The sequence below is a fragment of the Halichoerus grypus genome, chromosome 12 (assembly GCF_964656455.1).
Source record: "Halichoerus grypus chromosome 12, mHalGry1.hap1.1, whole genome shotgun sequence".
Lineage (NCBI taxonomy): Eukaryota > Metazoa > Chordata > Mammalia > Carnivora > Phocidae > Halichoerus > Halichoerus grypus.
The window spans coordinates 62362933-62380150 of NC_135723.1; the positions used below are offsets into that span (position 1 = coordinate 62362933).

The 17218-nt window shown below is 41.6% G+C and overlaps 1 protein-coding gene across 1 annotated transcript in view; it reads left to right on the plus strand.

Annotated features, from left to right (window-relative positions):
* The first annotated feature begins 1283 nt into the window (after positions 1-1283).
* Positions 1284-17218, plus strand: part of ITPRID1 (ITPR interacting domain containing 1) — an 81722-nt gene continuing 65787 nt past the window's right edge. Inside the window, exons 1-4 of the mRNA XM_078059824.1 lie at positions 1284-1354; positions 6314-6495; positions 7886-7931; positions 8261-8304. Of these exons, the coding sequence (XP_077915950.1) occupies positions 1284-1354; positions 6314-6495; positions 7886-7931; positions 8261-8304 (343 nt within the window). The remainder of the gene's footprint in view (positions 1355-6313; positions 6496-7885; positions 7932-8260; positions 8305-17218) is intronic.

Sequence of the window (17218 nt, forward strand, 5' to 3'; positions counted from 1 at the left end):
GAGATCGAGCTGCATGTCAGGCTCTGTACTGGGTGTGGAGCCTGCTTAAGATTCTCTCTCTCCCTCTCTCTGCCTCTCCCCCCCCACTCTAAAAAAAATTTAGAAAAGCCAACAAAAGATCTTAAGTAAAAAGCCTTGAGTGAGATAGGAGGAAATCTGAGAGAGCATGGTATTAAAAAAACAAATGAAAAGATTGTTTCCATTAAAAGGAAATGGTCAACTACTGAAAATTCTGAAATTATAAGAACTGATAGTTAAGTGTTGCATACTGACTTGGGTGGGTAATAAAAGAGTGGGAGGTGTGCATAGGTCTGTACATGGGAGCATTTGCTGTGATCCAAGTGAGACTACAAGTTCTCATTCACATCAGGTTGACAGCAGCAGAGGAGGTCAATGTGAGATATACTATAAGGGCCCCTCTCTTACACTCTTTTAAGTGAATTGATGTGAGACGTAAAAGGAATAGAGGAACTAAGAAAGACTCATAAGCTCTTGGCCTGAGCAATGGCCTGAATAGTGACACCATTTATTGAGATGGGGAACAGTGGAATAAAGGCAGGGATATAGGGGGTCAAGCAGAAGTCAAGGAAAGAGTAAAGAATTCAGGGTGGCACATATAAAGTTAAAATTGTAAGTATCCAAGCGAAGATGTCAAGTAACTAGGAATATCCATTCTGAAGCTCAGGTCCTCTATTCTAAGATTTGGAAGTGTTAATTCAGGAATCATCATGAGTTGAATAGAAAACTAGAGTAGGAGATAGGGAGAGATTGAAGGGTCAAAGGAGGATTATTTTAAGATGAGAGACATTACAGCATATTGTAAGCTAAAGGGAATGATCCAATAGGGAGGGAAAATGGTGTCTAAGCAAAATTTGTGAGTAGAATAGAGGTGACAAGGGGTGCTTGAAATTGGGAATTTGGAAGTTGTTCATTTATAGTAATGAAGTATGACCATGGGAATTGAGTGGAGGGAAGGAATGTTGAAAGTGGGCAGATTATTGAACTGAGTGAGTGGTCAGGTGTTGATGGATCATCTCAATTGACAATGAAATCTTCCAGGAGGGTGACAGAAATACCATTCCATTTTCAGTAAATGAGTGTAAATGTCCTGGATGTTGATAACAACATAGTCTGATAGCTTATGCTTTAAAGGAGAGAGGAAACAAGATCTGAAAGCATCAATGAGGAACATGTAGGAACTTTACACCATCTCCAAGATTATGGTCCTGATTCAACAGGTAAAAAAGAAAAAGCCACAGCTTGAGAGAGGGGCAAAGGAAACCATGTTCAGGTTTCAATTAGAAAAAGGAGATGAGGAGACATTTGGTGAAGAGCTTAGGATAAAGGGGATTTGGTAAGTGACAGTCCATGTATTCCAGAGGGTAAAGGGGTTGGGAGCGCCTGGGGAAGTTGGGAGATTGGGCCAGATGAGGAAATGTCCACTGCCATATGAGCATGGTTCAAGGATGTAATGGGATTAGTCCTATTGTCTCCTAGAGTAAGAAGTGTGAATCAGTTCTCTTAAAGTTTCAGCCTCCCAGGACTGGTCTCTTGGTCTGTGGAGGGAAGTGAGTGATATTGAGGCTCATGGTAATCATCTTTTTGAGAGCATGAGAGGCTCTCAAGGCTTCCTTTTTAAACCTCTATGAGTGACATCACAGCTCGGAAAGGGACAGGTATTCCTGGAGCATATGACTCTATGTAGACTTCTCCTAATTTTTTCTACTGGGGGAAGTCATTATATATGGCATGTGGAGGGCAGCAAGGCAAGCCTGGATACCATTTGAGATCTTAATGGAAGGCTTGAGCAGAGGCAGTGATGATGAGGATCCATTGTAGAGACATAGAGATGGTGAGATTCCTGTGGACCAAGAATGCTTGTGGAATTCTTTTCTCATTATGATGTTCTCTTCTTGACCACAGGTCTCCTTCACAAGTGGGGCCAAGGCTAGAACTACAGCCTACAATTATCAATTATAACCTTGAAATTAAGACCATAGTTGAAGGAATTTTCAAATTCTGATATGAGTCTCTAGTCTCAGGTAAATCTGCATTCTCATGGTCACAGAAATATTTTATTCTCATACTCTCCAACTGTATCTTCTCAATTATTCAAACTATGTAATCCCAAGATGACACAGGTTATCCACACACTGTGAGGGTCAAATTTATCTCCTGTGGAAAAAGAACCAAACTGTTACATTGATTGGTAATTCCTTTCCTATTCTTTTCCTATACTTGACAGTTCTTGACATGGAAAAGACCTAGAGAGGCAACATAAGAAGGAAAAAGAAAAAAAAAACTGATCAGTATGGGTATCGATTATTTTATAGACATTTTTCATTAATTTTTTTCAACAGCCATATCAAGTGATTATTTCATACTCATTACAGAGATGAAGAAATAGATTATCAGAGATGTTTGAAAATTTCCCCAAGGAGATGTCAGAAAAGCAGCAGAGCTGAGATTAAAACCTGGAGTTATCTGACCTGAAAGCACTTACTCTTTTAACCACATAAGAACCAAGAATGCTGGCTAACCCAGCTGGTATCCCTTTACCAAATAACCAAGCAATCAATTTACAGTTACAGATTATGTACCCTGGGCAGAGTTCTGTGCTGGGATCTATGGGGAACACAGAGATAAATAATGCACAGTCCCTATTCTCCAGTATGAACAAGCTGTTTGGCAAGAGAACCTGTTTGCATAGAGGTGAAAAAAGTTAAGTAACCCCAGAGGACAAGAATGTAACCATTGTCACTGCTTCAAGTATCAAAGTATCAAATTCTGTGATTTCACTGTGGGCTGGCGGCTTTATATATATAGTTGCATTTGCTCAAGTGAAAGAAAATGTCATGTAAAATTAATGTAACAACACCAATTTCTTTCTCGTTTTGAGTACTTTAAAAAATTTGAAAACTTGATAACATTTCAGTACATTTCCCCCCTTTTTTTTTTTTTTGTCTTCTCAATATACTTTGCTTCAGTTTTGTTTTTACAAAATTGAGTTCTTGGTGCATATATTGTTTTTCATCCTCTTTTTTAATTAAACATGATAATATAAGAAATTTCCCACATCAAAGGAAGTTCTCTATACACATAAGGATTAATGGCATTGTAATTAGAATAGAAAGGACCTGAAGACAGGGAAGAGACCTTCAGGCACAGACGGCAACATAATCTCGGATGAAGATTCACTTTGGACCATGTCAGCATTGGCAAGAATTTGGCTCCAAATGGTCCTGGGGATAAAGAGGTTAATCGGAGGATTCTGCAGAGACCACATCCCAAAACTTCTGCCCTGTGGTTCCCCTGGGCAATTCAGGGCTGCCACCTGATCCGTGTCCCTTTGCAAAGAACTGCTCTTCAGGTCAAGCCAGTGGATGCCAAAGGAAGGTCACCCAAGCATCCAAGAATCCAAAGCAGATTTATTTACTAACCAGAAAGGCATCCACTAAACAGACGGGAACAAAAGAGTTTTTCTTGACAAACTGGTCCCTGACCCTCGCCTTTAGCAAGGGTTCCCATTTTTCTTGGCAGGCTTTTTACCGCTCTAAAGCCAACTACAACTGAGCTGGCAGGGAGATATCCTCACTGGTTGTGCAAGCCTGGTGGCTGAGGTCAAACATGCCATTTTGGAACGGAAGTTTGCGGATAGACCAATAAAGCAGCACTTTTATCTAAAACTTTGATGATTTTTACAGCGTTCTATTTGAAAAAAGTGGTAGCTCCATTAAAATTGGACATTGTAGTACAGAAGCGCCAATTTGAGGATGTCAGCTGCTTGTTATCTCCTGCTTCCACTACAGAGCAGAATCTTTTGTGCTAAATAGGACGGCACTCTCAGCCGAGGTTGGTGGAGGAGCAAGACTCTTCCGGGGTATCTTATTTTTCCCTAATACATTATTCTTTTCTTCAAACCCTCAGCACTTACCGAGTCTGATATTTCATGAATCTTGTTGAGCACGATTTTGGAGATTTTCCCTCCTTGTGAAATTTTGCATTGTCAGAGTTGAATACACATGCAAGATTCATGGCATTGCCAAAGAAGACTTTTTTAACTCAAAAGATCCAAAGCGTGTGTAAAATTAAATAGCCAGAAATTAAATGTAATTCCTAAAGTTTATTTTATCTAGTGTTACGAATTCTACTACACCAAATAATCCTATAAAGTTTAGAAATTTAATCTTACCTGTATTATTTTTGTTTTGTGTTAGCATCGAAATTTTTATTAACATTTATTTGTTCCCAGAGGATATTCTGAAAGTTAATTTTCTTTTTTTTTAAAAAGATTTCTTTATTTATTTGAGAGAGAGAACGAGAGAACCCATGCGGGGGGAGGGAAGGGCAAGCAGAGGGAGAGAGAGAGAGAGAGAATCTCATGCAGACTCCCTGCTGAGCTTGGAGCCCAAAGCAGGGTTTGATCCCACAACCCTGAGATCATGACCTGACTTGAGCCGAGATACAATTTGAGCCGAAATCAAGAGTCAGACGCTCAACCGACTGAGCCACCCAGGCACCCCCCAAAAATTAACTTTCTAAAGTTGGCTGACTAAAAGCCTCACTGTTTTAACTGTCCACCCTTTGCCATAACTTTCAAATAATTGAAATTTCTTAGTATTTGTTTTTAATCATAAAATTGTCATCACAATTGTCATTGATTTTTGCAGTAATTTACTATTGTAACAATAAATGTATATTTATACTTCAGTTGAATTATAGAATTTTAACGTATAAAGCATGTAAGGAAACTCTGCCCATTGGAGCAAGAATGCTCACCTATGTTTAAATGAAAATATTCAAATCTTTACAATAAATCTGAATGACTTGCCTTGATTAAACACTGATTAGAAATGATGGTTTAAGTCATGTGACCAGTGATTATGGGGAGTTTAGGGATGCAAGTTATGCTGCTGAAATAGGTATTTGACTATTCTTTCTCTAAACTTGAAGAATAAACAAATGCAAATTCAAGTAGATGTCATGGAAATAATTTAGTCAGAAAGTGTGGTTTTGAACCCTAGCTTTGCTACTTTAGTTTTATATATATTTATTTAACATCTACCCTGGGCTGGGAATTCAAATACTGGAGACACATTGACAAGTAAGAGGGAGACCATCATTCTTAATGTCCTGATAATCTGGGGAGTTTCACCAATTTACTCAGCTGCTCTAAGCTTCTGTCTCCTCCTCTTACCCTGCAAGCCTCATAATGATATTAACAAAGGTTAAATGAGATAATGGGGGTGGTCAATATTTCTTGTGCCATATGCATAATATATTTATTAATATTCTAACTGTCCCAACCATCTTATCGGTTAGATGGTCTAGCTTAATAATCACGGGAATATGCTTGGAGTCCAGTGCCTGGGTTTGAGTTGATGCGTGGCTTTAGGTATGCAAACCCTCTGCTCTTCAATTTACTATAAAATTGTGACAATTAGGGGCACCTGGGTGGCTCAGTCATTAAGCATCGGCCTTCGGCTCAGGTCATGATCCCAGAGTCCTGGGATCGAGCCCTGCATCGGGCTCTCTGCTCAGCAGAAACCCTGCTTCTCCCTTTCCCACTCCCCCTGCTTGTGTTCCCTCTCTTGCTGTCTCTTTCTCTGTCAAATAAATAAATAAATAAAATCTTTGAAAAATAAAAATAAATAAATAAAATAGAATTGTGACAATTAGACTGCTTCCTTTGTTGGCAATTAAATTAAATAATGGATGTATAGAATTCAGCATAGAATCTAGCACATCATAAGTACTCACTGAGGTCAACAGTTATTAAAACTCAGAACAGTTTATACCCAATTAAAAAATAAGAGAAGTTAGGAAGATTATATAATATACGCAAGGCTACCCAACAAGTTGCAGAGGTGAGACTCGTCCAGGTTGATCTGTTGCCAAAGTCCTTATTTTTTACATTTTGGGTTCTCTAAAAATATTTTTGCAGATGTAACTGTTGGATAAATTTGAAGGATACTGATTATGTTAATCAATACTTCCAATCTTTCTTCCTGGCTGGAGTGCCCTCCCACTCCACAATTTCTTTGTTCTCCATGCACATCACAGACTACCCGATTGGATCCACCAGAGGGTAGATGTGGTCTGACAACAGGTGAGACCACATTAGTCTCCAGTCTCCAGCTGCCTCTCCATTGAGAGGGAATCACTTCTCACTGAGACAGGGAACTCGGCTCGGGTGGGCGCTCCAGGCTCCGGAAGACTGTGGCAGCCTGTTAGCACTCTGGCTTCTCCTTCTCACTGAGTCAAGCCTGAAAGCGGACTCATCGGGTCTGATTTGTTTGTCTCCATGTTTTAGTTTGCTGAATTACTCTCTCACAATAGCGGAGAGGTCTCATGGAAACAGCAACTCCCAAGGAGGCCAAGAAAAGAGCAGGCGAGAGATCCTGAGGTCCACCAAGAGGGCCTGGGCTCCCCTAGATGAGCAGCTGCCTCCTGGCTCTGAAGAGGAAAGTCAGAATGTCACCATCCCCATGCTGGGTGAGAACAGGCCCTCGGGGCTATTTGAAAACATCCTGCTGTGGGTGGTGAGGTTCATGGGGGCTTGGCTGGGGGCAAATGATTCTGGAACAAACACTTGGTTTTGAAGATACCAGTGTTCCTGGCAAAATGCCAGAAACTTCTATGAAATGGGCACTTCTGACTTCCCCCCACAGACATTCGAAATACACACCTTCTTGATGGAAATAGACCAACTTCTCCCTTTCTACTCCAAGGTCTCCTCGTCCCAAGTCCCCCAGGACCCTGAAGTGACATGGAGTCCATGCCAGAGACACGAGGCTTCCTTCAGAACACCAAACATCCTATTGAAAGGCTCTTATTTACTGGGTCTTGCACGAAGCATCCGTAATAATTTGAATAGTTTAAAGAGTCATAAGGAGGAAAACACTTTTCCCTCCACTGTGATAGAACTGATGGTTTTTCTTCTTTGCCCACCACCCAATTCATCCTACCTCTCTAGAGTCCCTAAGTTAAAAAACAAGCACCTTGCATGCCTACTTGACCTTTCTGGTTCACCAGACACCTTGTGAGGGGGTAAGTCAGGTACTTCCTTGTTTGGTGGGATAAAGTCAAAGAAAATCAGCCCAGAGTAGCCTGTAGCCAACCAGAAAGGAAAGAAGTATTTACCGGGAAATGCTGCTTTTCTATCCTCTCCTTTTTGCCTGTCAACTATTTGTTAAGCCAGTGACAAAGATCCACCTTAAAAGACTGGTGCCTTCTTAACACAGGGTGCCTTTGGCAATCCTGGGACTCTAGTGCAATTTGTCCCTGGAATGAATGCAAATTTGGTTTAGAACCTGGCAGAGAACTCCTTGCAAATAAACATCACTGGCTAGCTGCCTTAGGTAAATGTCGTGATTCAATAAGGAGAGGGTCCATGGTGATCTATACCCGACAAGAGAAAGACAAAAGTCTGGTATGCTTTTTCACTCTTCATGTCCACACCAGGTAATTTAAAATTTATTCTAACATCTCTTGTACTTCAGTGATTTATTTTTCTTCCTTTTCACATTTTCTTTTCTTTTTCTTTTTCTTTCTTTCTTCCTTCCTTCCTTCCTTCCTTCCTTCCTTCCTTCCTTCCTTCCTTCCTTCTTTTCTTTCTTTCTTTCTCTCTTTCTTTCTCTCTCTCTCTCTCTCTTTCTTTCTGTTTTGGTGTCAATCATTTGGCAAGTTTATACTTCTTTCTCAGGGAAGAATGATTATGGAAAGCAGGACGTTTTGTCTTGGGAAAATAAATGAATATGCTTGTAGAAACATGTGACTTACTATGTAGGATATAGAGCTATGGGTGGGGCCTGGCTAATGGAGTAACATTATTTGAGCTGGTGTGCTTTGATTGACTGATCTGTTTCTTTCTCTTTTATGGAAGATTCGAAACAAGCAAGTATTCAGCAGTGGCTGGACTCTGGATTCTTGTAAGTGTTTCTTCGTGCCTTTACACAACTTTCTTGCAAAATTCCGTGAAAACAATGTGGGTAACTCTTCTGGGGCAAGGTGAGACATGTAGGGTTTTTCATTTTAACTGAGTGCATGAAGGAATGCTCTATTATTACAAAAGTTATATATCAATTTTAAAGTACACAACAGAATACTGTTCCAGTCCCTGGCTGTTGATTGCTTTTAAAAAGTCCTCCCATAATAAAGCCTAGCTCTACATTTACTCTCATCTGTTTAATTAAAATGCAATTTAGTATAATTGAGTTGTACACATTGTTTGACTCGCAATATTTTTGTTTCTTTATAGGGTCTCTGTAGATGAAAACTTTCAGCAAGTCATCGACCACACTGGTAAGACAAGAGAACCAGAAGCATTTAGGCTTTGTGGACTTGATTTGTTAAATTTGTTAAATTTGTTAAAATGTCTATGTGAATAAATCTTAAAATGAGAATTATCAGAGCCTGCTAGAAATGGAACAGATCTCAAAAACTATCCAGCTCAATTGCTTTGTTTGATATATAAAAAGAGGCTCAGAAAGGATAGGGGGTCATTCAGCAGCAGGTGGGGGCTGTAAACCAGGTCTCCTGCCACGTCATTAGCTCAGACTCTACCAGAAAACTCACCGGGTTCTATGAAGACATTTTGCAAGGATGTAATTATGGAAATGCAATTGTTTAACTTTTCCTCACACTTATGGTACTTTTATGTCTAAATCTAGTTTCTTCCTATTCTCCAGTCTCAAAATTATATCCTCCCTTTCTAATGGTGCATTTGATCTCAAAAAGAACAGATGACTGAATTCTATGGGAAACAGTGCAAGTATGTATTTCTGACGCAGAAAATGTATCACACTTGTTACACTGAGATTTGACAAGAATATTATAAAAAGAAAAAGAAATTAATTGCAGATCTCACAGTTCCCACCTTCTTTAAATGAAATACTGTACTTCATAGAAAAACAATTATAAAATGCACTCACAGGGCCCCCTACCCCCACCCTGGCTGGCTCAGTTGGTGGAGAATGTGACATTTGATCTCGGGGTTGTGAGTTTGAGCCCCACCTTGGGTGTAGAGATTACTTAAAAATGAAAGACAGAAAGAAAGAAAGAAAGAAAGAGAGGAAGGAAGGAAGGAAGGAAAGAAGGAAATGCGTTCACGTGTTAAGTACTACTCAGGAAAATAAAATAGCAAATGCTGGCAATTATAAATGAAAGGCAACACTGACTGCAAGACACTTCATGATTTCATAGATGTTAAAATGTGAAAAAATGTGTGCTTTAAAACTGATGAAATACCATAAATAATGTACGTAGAAATATGACATAAATTAGGAGTTTAATGATTAGAGGGGAAAACTATTAGTCTAATGGTTACTTACTCAGTTGATCTTAATTATCTCACTTCTTCCACTGACATCTTAAATTAAGATTGATCACTGGCTACAAACCAGTTTAAATTAGGGACTTTTTTACTAAAAACAAAAACAAAAAACTAGGTATATCATTGAAATTTCCTCCTCCAAGTTTATTTATTTTTTTAAATATAAAAGTTCCATGATCCCCAAATCTCTGAAGATGTTTGCCAATAAACTGAATGTAAGTATCTCTGTTTATAGTAGGGCAGAATCAAGAAAAGGCAAGAACTTGGGGTGCCTGGTTGGCTCAGTTGGTAGAGCATGTGATTCGATCTTGGGGTTGTGAGTTTTAGGCCCACATTGGGTGTAGAGATTACTTAAAAATAAAATCTTGACAAAGAAAGAAAGAAAAGAAGGAAGGAAGGAAGGAAGGAAAAAGAAAGGAAAGAAAAACAAGAAAAGGAAAGGAAAGGAAAGAAAAGAAAAAAAGAAAAGAAAAGAAGAGGCAAGAACTTAAGAAATACAGCCGGCATGAGATGTCAGATCCCCCTGATGTTTCATCTTGCCCAGGGCATGGTGGGAGGCCTGGCACTAACTCTGGTGTTGTCAGTAACTGTATTATTAAAAGCTTCACTTCCCAGAAATGAGACAACCATGACCCTTCCACCTCTGAATCAAGTAGGTGAAGCGTAAAGGCACAGACAGGAGGTGCAAAGCTGGAGCAAAGAAGGGCTAGCACATCAGAATGCACAATTCCCATTTGCCAGGTCCTTTATCTTCAGCGAAGGTTTTAATAATAATGGAATAGCCTCTTAGAAGTTTAATTGAGCCCTCATTTTTACAAGGCTCTTTATGATCTATCATATTTTAAACTCAGTAACCTGTGTGGGAGCAAGGCTGGTGTTCATCTGAGCTTTGCAGGTGAAGAATCTGGGCCACAGAGTGATCAAGCACTGTGGTTTGGGGGCACAGCTGGTTAGAAGAGGTCAGAGGAATTTGAAGCCCAGCATCCTATCAGTCCTCTGCATACTGGTCATAGCCACGATGAGACCACTAAATGCAGAGTTCAGAGAAGCCAAGGGTCATACTGAAAAAATGTGGAAGCTAGAACAGGACCAGCAACTGGTAACCTGAAGGTCATGGTGAGGGTGGCAAGGAGAAGAACTGTGGCAAGATGAAAAGAAATGGAAGAGGAGAGAGAAGAATGTTCGCAACTGGAGGGAAAAATCCCAGAACAGCTCGTGCAATCTTAGTATGATGCAGAGTGGTGCACTCGTTCCTAGGGCAGCAATACCAAATTACCACAAACTTGGTGGCTTCAAACAGAAATTTATTCTCTCATGGTTCTGGAGGCTGGAAATCTGAATTCAAGGTGTGTCGACAAGGTCATTCTCTCTCTGAAGGGTCTAGAGAAGAATCCTCCCTTGCCTCTTCCTAGCTGTAGATGGCTCCCAGAAATTCTCAATATTCCTTGGCTTGTGGTGACGGCCTTCCCTTCTCTGCTTCTGTCTCCACATGACCGCTTTTCCTTGTGGAGGGAAAGCTTTTCTCTTTCTGTAAGGACATAGGACCCACCCTAATCCAGTATGACCTCACCTTTACTAATTATATCTACAAAAACCCTATTTCTAAATAAAGGATGCATTCTAAAATGAGATTTCAGGAACGCCTGGGTGGCTCAGTCGGTTAAGCATCTGCCTTCAGCTCGGGTCATGATCTCGGGGTCCCAGGATCGAGTCCCACATCAGGCTCCCTGCTTGGAGGGGAGTCTGCTTCTCCCTCTGCCCCTCACCCCACTTGTGCTCGCTCTCTCTCTCTCTCAAATAAATAAATAAAACCTTTAAAAATCTTTAAAAAAATAAAATGAGATTTCAGATACAGAAATTAAATTCAACCCACTACAAGTAGAATTTATTCTAAGGCTAGATTCCCTCATTGGTCACTCCTGAGGTCTTCATACAATGAAGTAGCAACAAGATCCAAGTGCCTGCTCAGCTTACAGGTGACACAGTACCTCCCATAGAAAGCATTCCAGTGGGCCTCCAGGTCTTGGACTGAGTCCCAGATAAAATGGGGTGGGGGAGGTGGCATAAGGCTTCAGGGGTTCTATTGCTGAATTCCTTCTGAATTTAGAGATGGCCAAGATGGGGTGTTGGCCTTTTATGGTGACTCTTTGGCATTCATGCTGCTCTGTGGCTACCTAAAGTCTCATTTTTATTAAACTGGAATCTGGCTGGCCCATTTCCCATTGTGCTCAGTACCATCATGCGAGATAAAGCCCTTCACCCTTGGCATGTCAGCCTCTTCATCAGTAGAACTGGGAGGGGAGAAATGAATACACACAAAGGGCACACAGCCTAGGTACTTTACCTATGTTATCTCATTTACCCAAACCATCTCCCAAGGTAAATATTACTGTTACTAACTTTTGCAAGGAGGAAAATGAGACTCAGAAAGGTTAAGTAACTTGCCCAAAGTAGCCCATTTAGTAGGTAAGGGGGTCAAGATTTGAATTCAGATCTGTCTGACTCTGGAGCCACATTGCCGCTCCAAAGGCCCAGGATCATACTCTATGTGTTATGCATGGGAGCCCCCAGGAGGAAAGCAAGCCCTGCACCAATCCCCCTGCGAGAAAAGTCAAAGTGTGAGCATCGTGGCTGAGTTCACTGGCGTTTGCTTCTCTCTCCAGGTCATCTGGTTCTGGTGCACCCGCCTTCAGAGCCAGGACACAGTCCTCCAGAATTGAAATTTTTTAGAGTAGAATTAATTTTTATGTCAATTGAGTAGTGTCTATGGAAATGTAAAATGACCATATCTGGATCTTAAAATAAAAAAAGATGCATCAAATAACTCCTCTGGAAAGCCACATGAAGGTCGGCTTTCAAAAAAGATGCCCTCTCACTGTCTGCCCTGCCTTCTGACAAATATTTGGCCATCTTAGCTGAGTGGTCTGGCAGTCATCCTAAATATCTCCAGAGCATTGTCTACTCAAGGCACATGCGTGACTTACAGGGAAGACCCTTATGGGCCTCCTTCAATTTCTTTAGCTTTTGCCTTTCTGAGAACCACCACCACTGGTGCAGATCCTCATAGTGGTCACCAACATCATAAGCAAACACAAGTTTGATTCTCGGTTTGTGCTCACTGAGGATCCGTGGACCTTCCATAACCACAAACACAATAGGACAGTCAGAACCTCTTTGGGCTCAGTTGGGGTGCTAAATGGTATGTGGTCATGGATGTGAAGGTCTGTCTTCTCAGGCTGCTGATTCTTCTTCATCTCAGATTCCATATTAAGAAAGCCTGGGGAGAGGAGCTGGTTCTTCTCAGGCTGCTGATTCTTCTTAATCCCAGATTCCATATAAGAAAGCCTGGGGAGAGGAGCTGGTTCTCGACAAGCCCATTCCCACCACTGAAGAACAAATTAGACTTTGCACCATTGCCCTGTGAGAGTGCATTGGAGTTACCCTGCTGGGACAGACACCTACATGAATGCATGTGTCACTGGAAAGCTTTATATAATGTGCCCTTGTTTATAACACAGCGAAGCATAACTGTGAGGGGAAAAAACCAGATCCAACGTCTACAGCAAAAAAAAAAGTTTTTGTCAAAGATCAGCTTGGAGCCATTGATTACTTGAGGGGTGGTTAATTCATTTGTCCTTTTAATATTTAGATATTTCTTCTCCAATCCCCAGAGAGGTCCTTGAAGGATAAAGTTACATCTTTCCAGAGGAATTTATTAAATAAGAACTTACAAGATCAAATTCTAAAATCTGTGGCCTATAAGATGAGGTCGATGTAAATCCAGTTAAACATAATAGATGCTCCCTTAATGCTTATCAAACAAAAGCATTCAGAGCAAAGAACCATGCTAATAGAGGGGCTCCTGGGTGGCTCAGTCGGTTGAGCATCCGACCTTGATTTCAGCCCAGGTCATGATCTCAGGGTCGTGAGATCGAGCCCCAAATTGGGCTCCCCACTGGGCGTGCAGCCTGCTTGGGATTATCTCTCCCTCTGCACTCTCTCTCTCTCTCTAAAAAAAAAAAAAGAAAAGAAAAGAAAAGAAAGCACTGTGCTAGTGGAGAATACAAAGACGTAGAGTGCATGGCTCCTGCTCTCACCTATGTCATTCTGACTTCCCAGGACCGTTGCAATCTGAATACAATCTGTGCCAATGTTTCACAAGACCCTCTTGTCTTATCCGCTTTCATTGCTATCCTGACGCTTCACCTTTCTTCATCTAATGTCTCCTGTCTTAAAGTCTTTCCTGTTCTGTTCTCCTCTTGCCTTCTTTTGAGCTGTGCCTTGGGTCTCATATTCTCTATAAGGCCCTTCCTGACACCTGCACTAAGAGCCTCAAGTTTTCTTCTGCACACCAGTTACATCCATGGTGGGTTCTACCCATATGGCACTTGGTCCATGCTGCCTCAAATTATTAGGGATATGAGCGGCCTCACTAACAAAATTGTAAATCCCACTGAGGTAGGAATGATCTCTAACACATATGATTTCCCCAAAGTTAGTCAACAAAAGATCTCAGTAAAACTGGTCCATAATGAAGCTGATGTAAGTCAGATTGGGAAATCTTCAAAGAAGAGCAACCTGAGCTAGTCAAAGAGCGATACGGGTTTGAAAAAAAACAAAGAGGCAAAGGAAGACAATGTCACTTGGTTCAAGGAGCTTGAACAAAGGCACAGAATGAAAAGAAAACCAAATGTGTGCAAGAAGGCATATAGAAGGCGGTCGGACTAGAGAAATGGTTTCAGGCTGGGGAACAAAGGTGGAAATTTTTCTCGTAAATAGGGTGTTGTCCGGTTATAAATGCCTTAAAATCCAGAAAGAGGGATTCGCACTTGATGTATGAAGATCATCTCAGGTTCCAGTCAAAGGAGAGGTAGTTGTAACTGGGGTTTGTGTTGAGGAGAATTGCGAGACCGTATCTTTGTTCACCTGAACAGAAGGTCATGAATAATTAGTGATAGCTGCCATCGGTGCATTGCTGGGGAATGGAACCAGGCGTGTTACACACTTGCCATCTCTATTAGAGTGAGTTATGAATGGTTTCTGAGAAGAGAGATGACAGATTCCAATGTTTCTCCTGGCGAGAGGAAGATGGTGCACACCTTGGGAAGATGCTGTTGTGAACTCAGGCTTGAGGTCACGAGGGCTTGGGCTCAGCACTGGAAGAGAGAGGAGGAGTCAGCTGCATCCGGAAAATAAGCAGATATGTGAGTGGAGAAGAGCAGAGCATTACAATTGGCTTTAAGATTCTGAGCATGAGTGTCGGGGAGAATGAAGAAATCTTTTATTTTGTAAGAATATAGATTGTTATCATGTGCAAACTGAGACAAATAAGCCCTGCCGACGGCTTCTACTCCGAGTCTTGGTCACGCAGGAGTTAAATATACAGAAAGCTGCAGAATGCTATTATTTTAGAGCCCTGTGAAAATGTAATTTGATTAGTCTATTGGACGATATTCCAAAGAACCAAATGTCTTCCATGAATCAGTCAGAAATGCTTAGGAAAACCAAAATAAAAAATGCTTTCTAAGCCAATAAAGGTGCTAATTAGTGCCTTCTGCATATCTCACTACATCTTCTCCAGTAATACATTTTGCAGGGTTAAGTGCGGTGTGTGCTGCTTCAGATGGCAGAAGTCCACCTAACAGTAGGGAGGGCGGTTGGAGACTCAAGTATCTAAAAGGGAATCAGAACTGGCATTTTAACCCATGCAATGGGATGTAGTGAGTACAGCAAAGAACTTTTTTTCTTGCTTTAATTCTCTTCCAAATCACCCCTTATGAGCCTTAGGGATAGGAGGACCTTATTATTTTTTTCCTTCCTCAATCCACCATTGCTTTTAAAGCGTAAAATCTGGTTTTAAAAGCCTAATAAGGGTATCTTAGAAGGAAAAAATAAATTGGGGAAAATAGCAAGACGAAGCCACTAGAGAAGCGAGAAGGACGTAAGGAGATCCTAGCAGGCAGGGCCTCATGGGATGGATACAGGAACATCCATAGATGAACCACCTTCTGCCTGGGGCAGCCTGGAGCATGATGCCTACAGAAGCTTGAGTAAATTCAGGGTAACAGGAGCAGTTTGTCTGTCCCATGGTGGCATTCCCTCGGTGTCAAATTCTTGTGGTCAGAGGTAGCAGACTCAAATGCTCCCGGGAGCCAGGCAGGTAACCGCTAATGAACCAAGCGAGTAGGATGGAGACTGCAGAGGTTTGCAGCACAAGTGGGCTCTGACACATTACTCCCTGAAGAGATCTGGGCCAATGCTGCTGTCTCTTCTGAATTTTAAGGAAATTCTAGGAACCCCAGGGCTGGCGAGAACTGGGCCACCAGCTGGTGCCTCTGGGTTCAGGTTCATTACCGAAAACGGGCAAAGGGAAAAAGGACCTAACCCTGACAAGCCCAGGAAGTTTATCTTACAAATTAGCAAAGTGAGGGGCGCCTGGGTGGCTCAGTTGGTTAAACGACTGCCTTCGGCTCAGGTCATGATCCTGGAGTCCCGGGATCGAGTCCCACATCAGGCTCCCTGCTCAGCCCGGAGTCTGCTTTTCCCTCTGACCCTCCTCCCTCTCATGCTCTCTGTCTCTCATTGTCTCTCTCACAAATAAATAAAATCTTAAAAAAAAAAAACAAAAAAAAAAACAAAAAAAAAAAAAACAAATTAGCAAAGTGGAAAAAAACAACAACAACTGAACTAAACTAAAACCCAACAAACCCTCCAACAGGCAAGGAATAATAATTCCATACTGTCCTGTGAGACTCTAAATGGCTTGGTCCCAGTGCTGGAAAAGCACATCATGGATTTATATTTTTCACTCCCTATGACTCTTGTGTGACAGAGTTCCATTTGTTTTTGTAGGGCAGATATTTATCGCAACCACACTCTTGCTACCTTTTAAAATTGTAGTTGTGTATTCTGGGCTTAGTTAAGAACTCACCGTCTGCTCACACCTCAGTGATAGGCTTCGAGGCTTCATCTTTCTAGACCAGTGTTCCTGCCCCATTCAGCAGGGTCACTGAGACTTTGAAAAAACAGCTGGTGGGGTGCCTGGGTGGCTCAGATGGTTGAGCCTCTGCCTTCGGCTCAGGTCATGATTCCAGGGTCCTGGGATCGAGCCCCGCATTGGGCTCCTTGCTTGGCAGGGAACCTGCTTCTCCCTCTCCCTCTGCTGTTCCCCCTGCTTGTGCTCTCTCACTCTCTCTGTCAAATAAATAAATAAAATCTTCAAAAAGAAAAGAAAGAAAAAACAGCTGGAAACTACACATATTCTAATCTCCACCCCAAAATTTGGCACTCGGAGGCAAGTTCACAGATACCTAGAGATCTATTCGTAGTCTCCTACCCAGACAAGAACTCTGGCTCCAGGCTGAAGAGCCCTTTATTATTTTCAACCCTTTTTTTTAAAATATGTTTCAATCATTTAGGTTTGTTTTTCCAAAATTTCTCCCCACCTGCATATATTTCTTGTGATGAGAAACTTGACTTTCTCACGGAAGTGCGGGTGGTGAGTCTTCCAGTTTTATACAAGTCACACATTCGCCCCCAGGAAAGCCACCGTGAGAGGAAATGAGAAGGCTGGTGAACTTCCGGAGGAACTGGCCCCTGTTCTGAACGTTTCCCGCTGCAGACGCCTGCCGCAGCGTTACATCATGACACACAGATCCTTCAGGTGGCCACGGCTCGTTCAGGAGCCTCCCAACATTTAGCTCTTCTCATCTGTCCTCAGCACCACTAACCAGGCAAATGGACCTTCAGCATCATCTCTCTCACATTTATTTGTTTGCTCAAAATCCATGGCCCGACACATACATATAAACTCCTCTTTCTGGTTTTCAAATAAGCTACAGGACATTGTGTTGGCAGTGTGGTGTTTTGAAAAGAAACAACAGC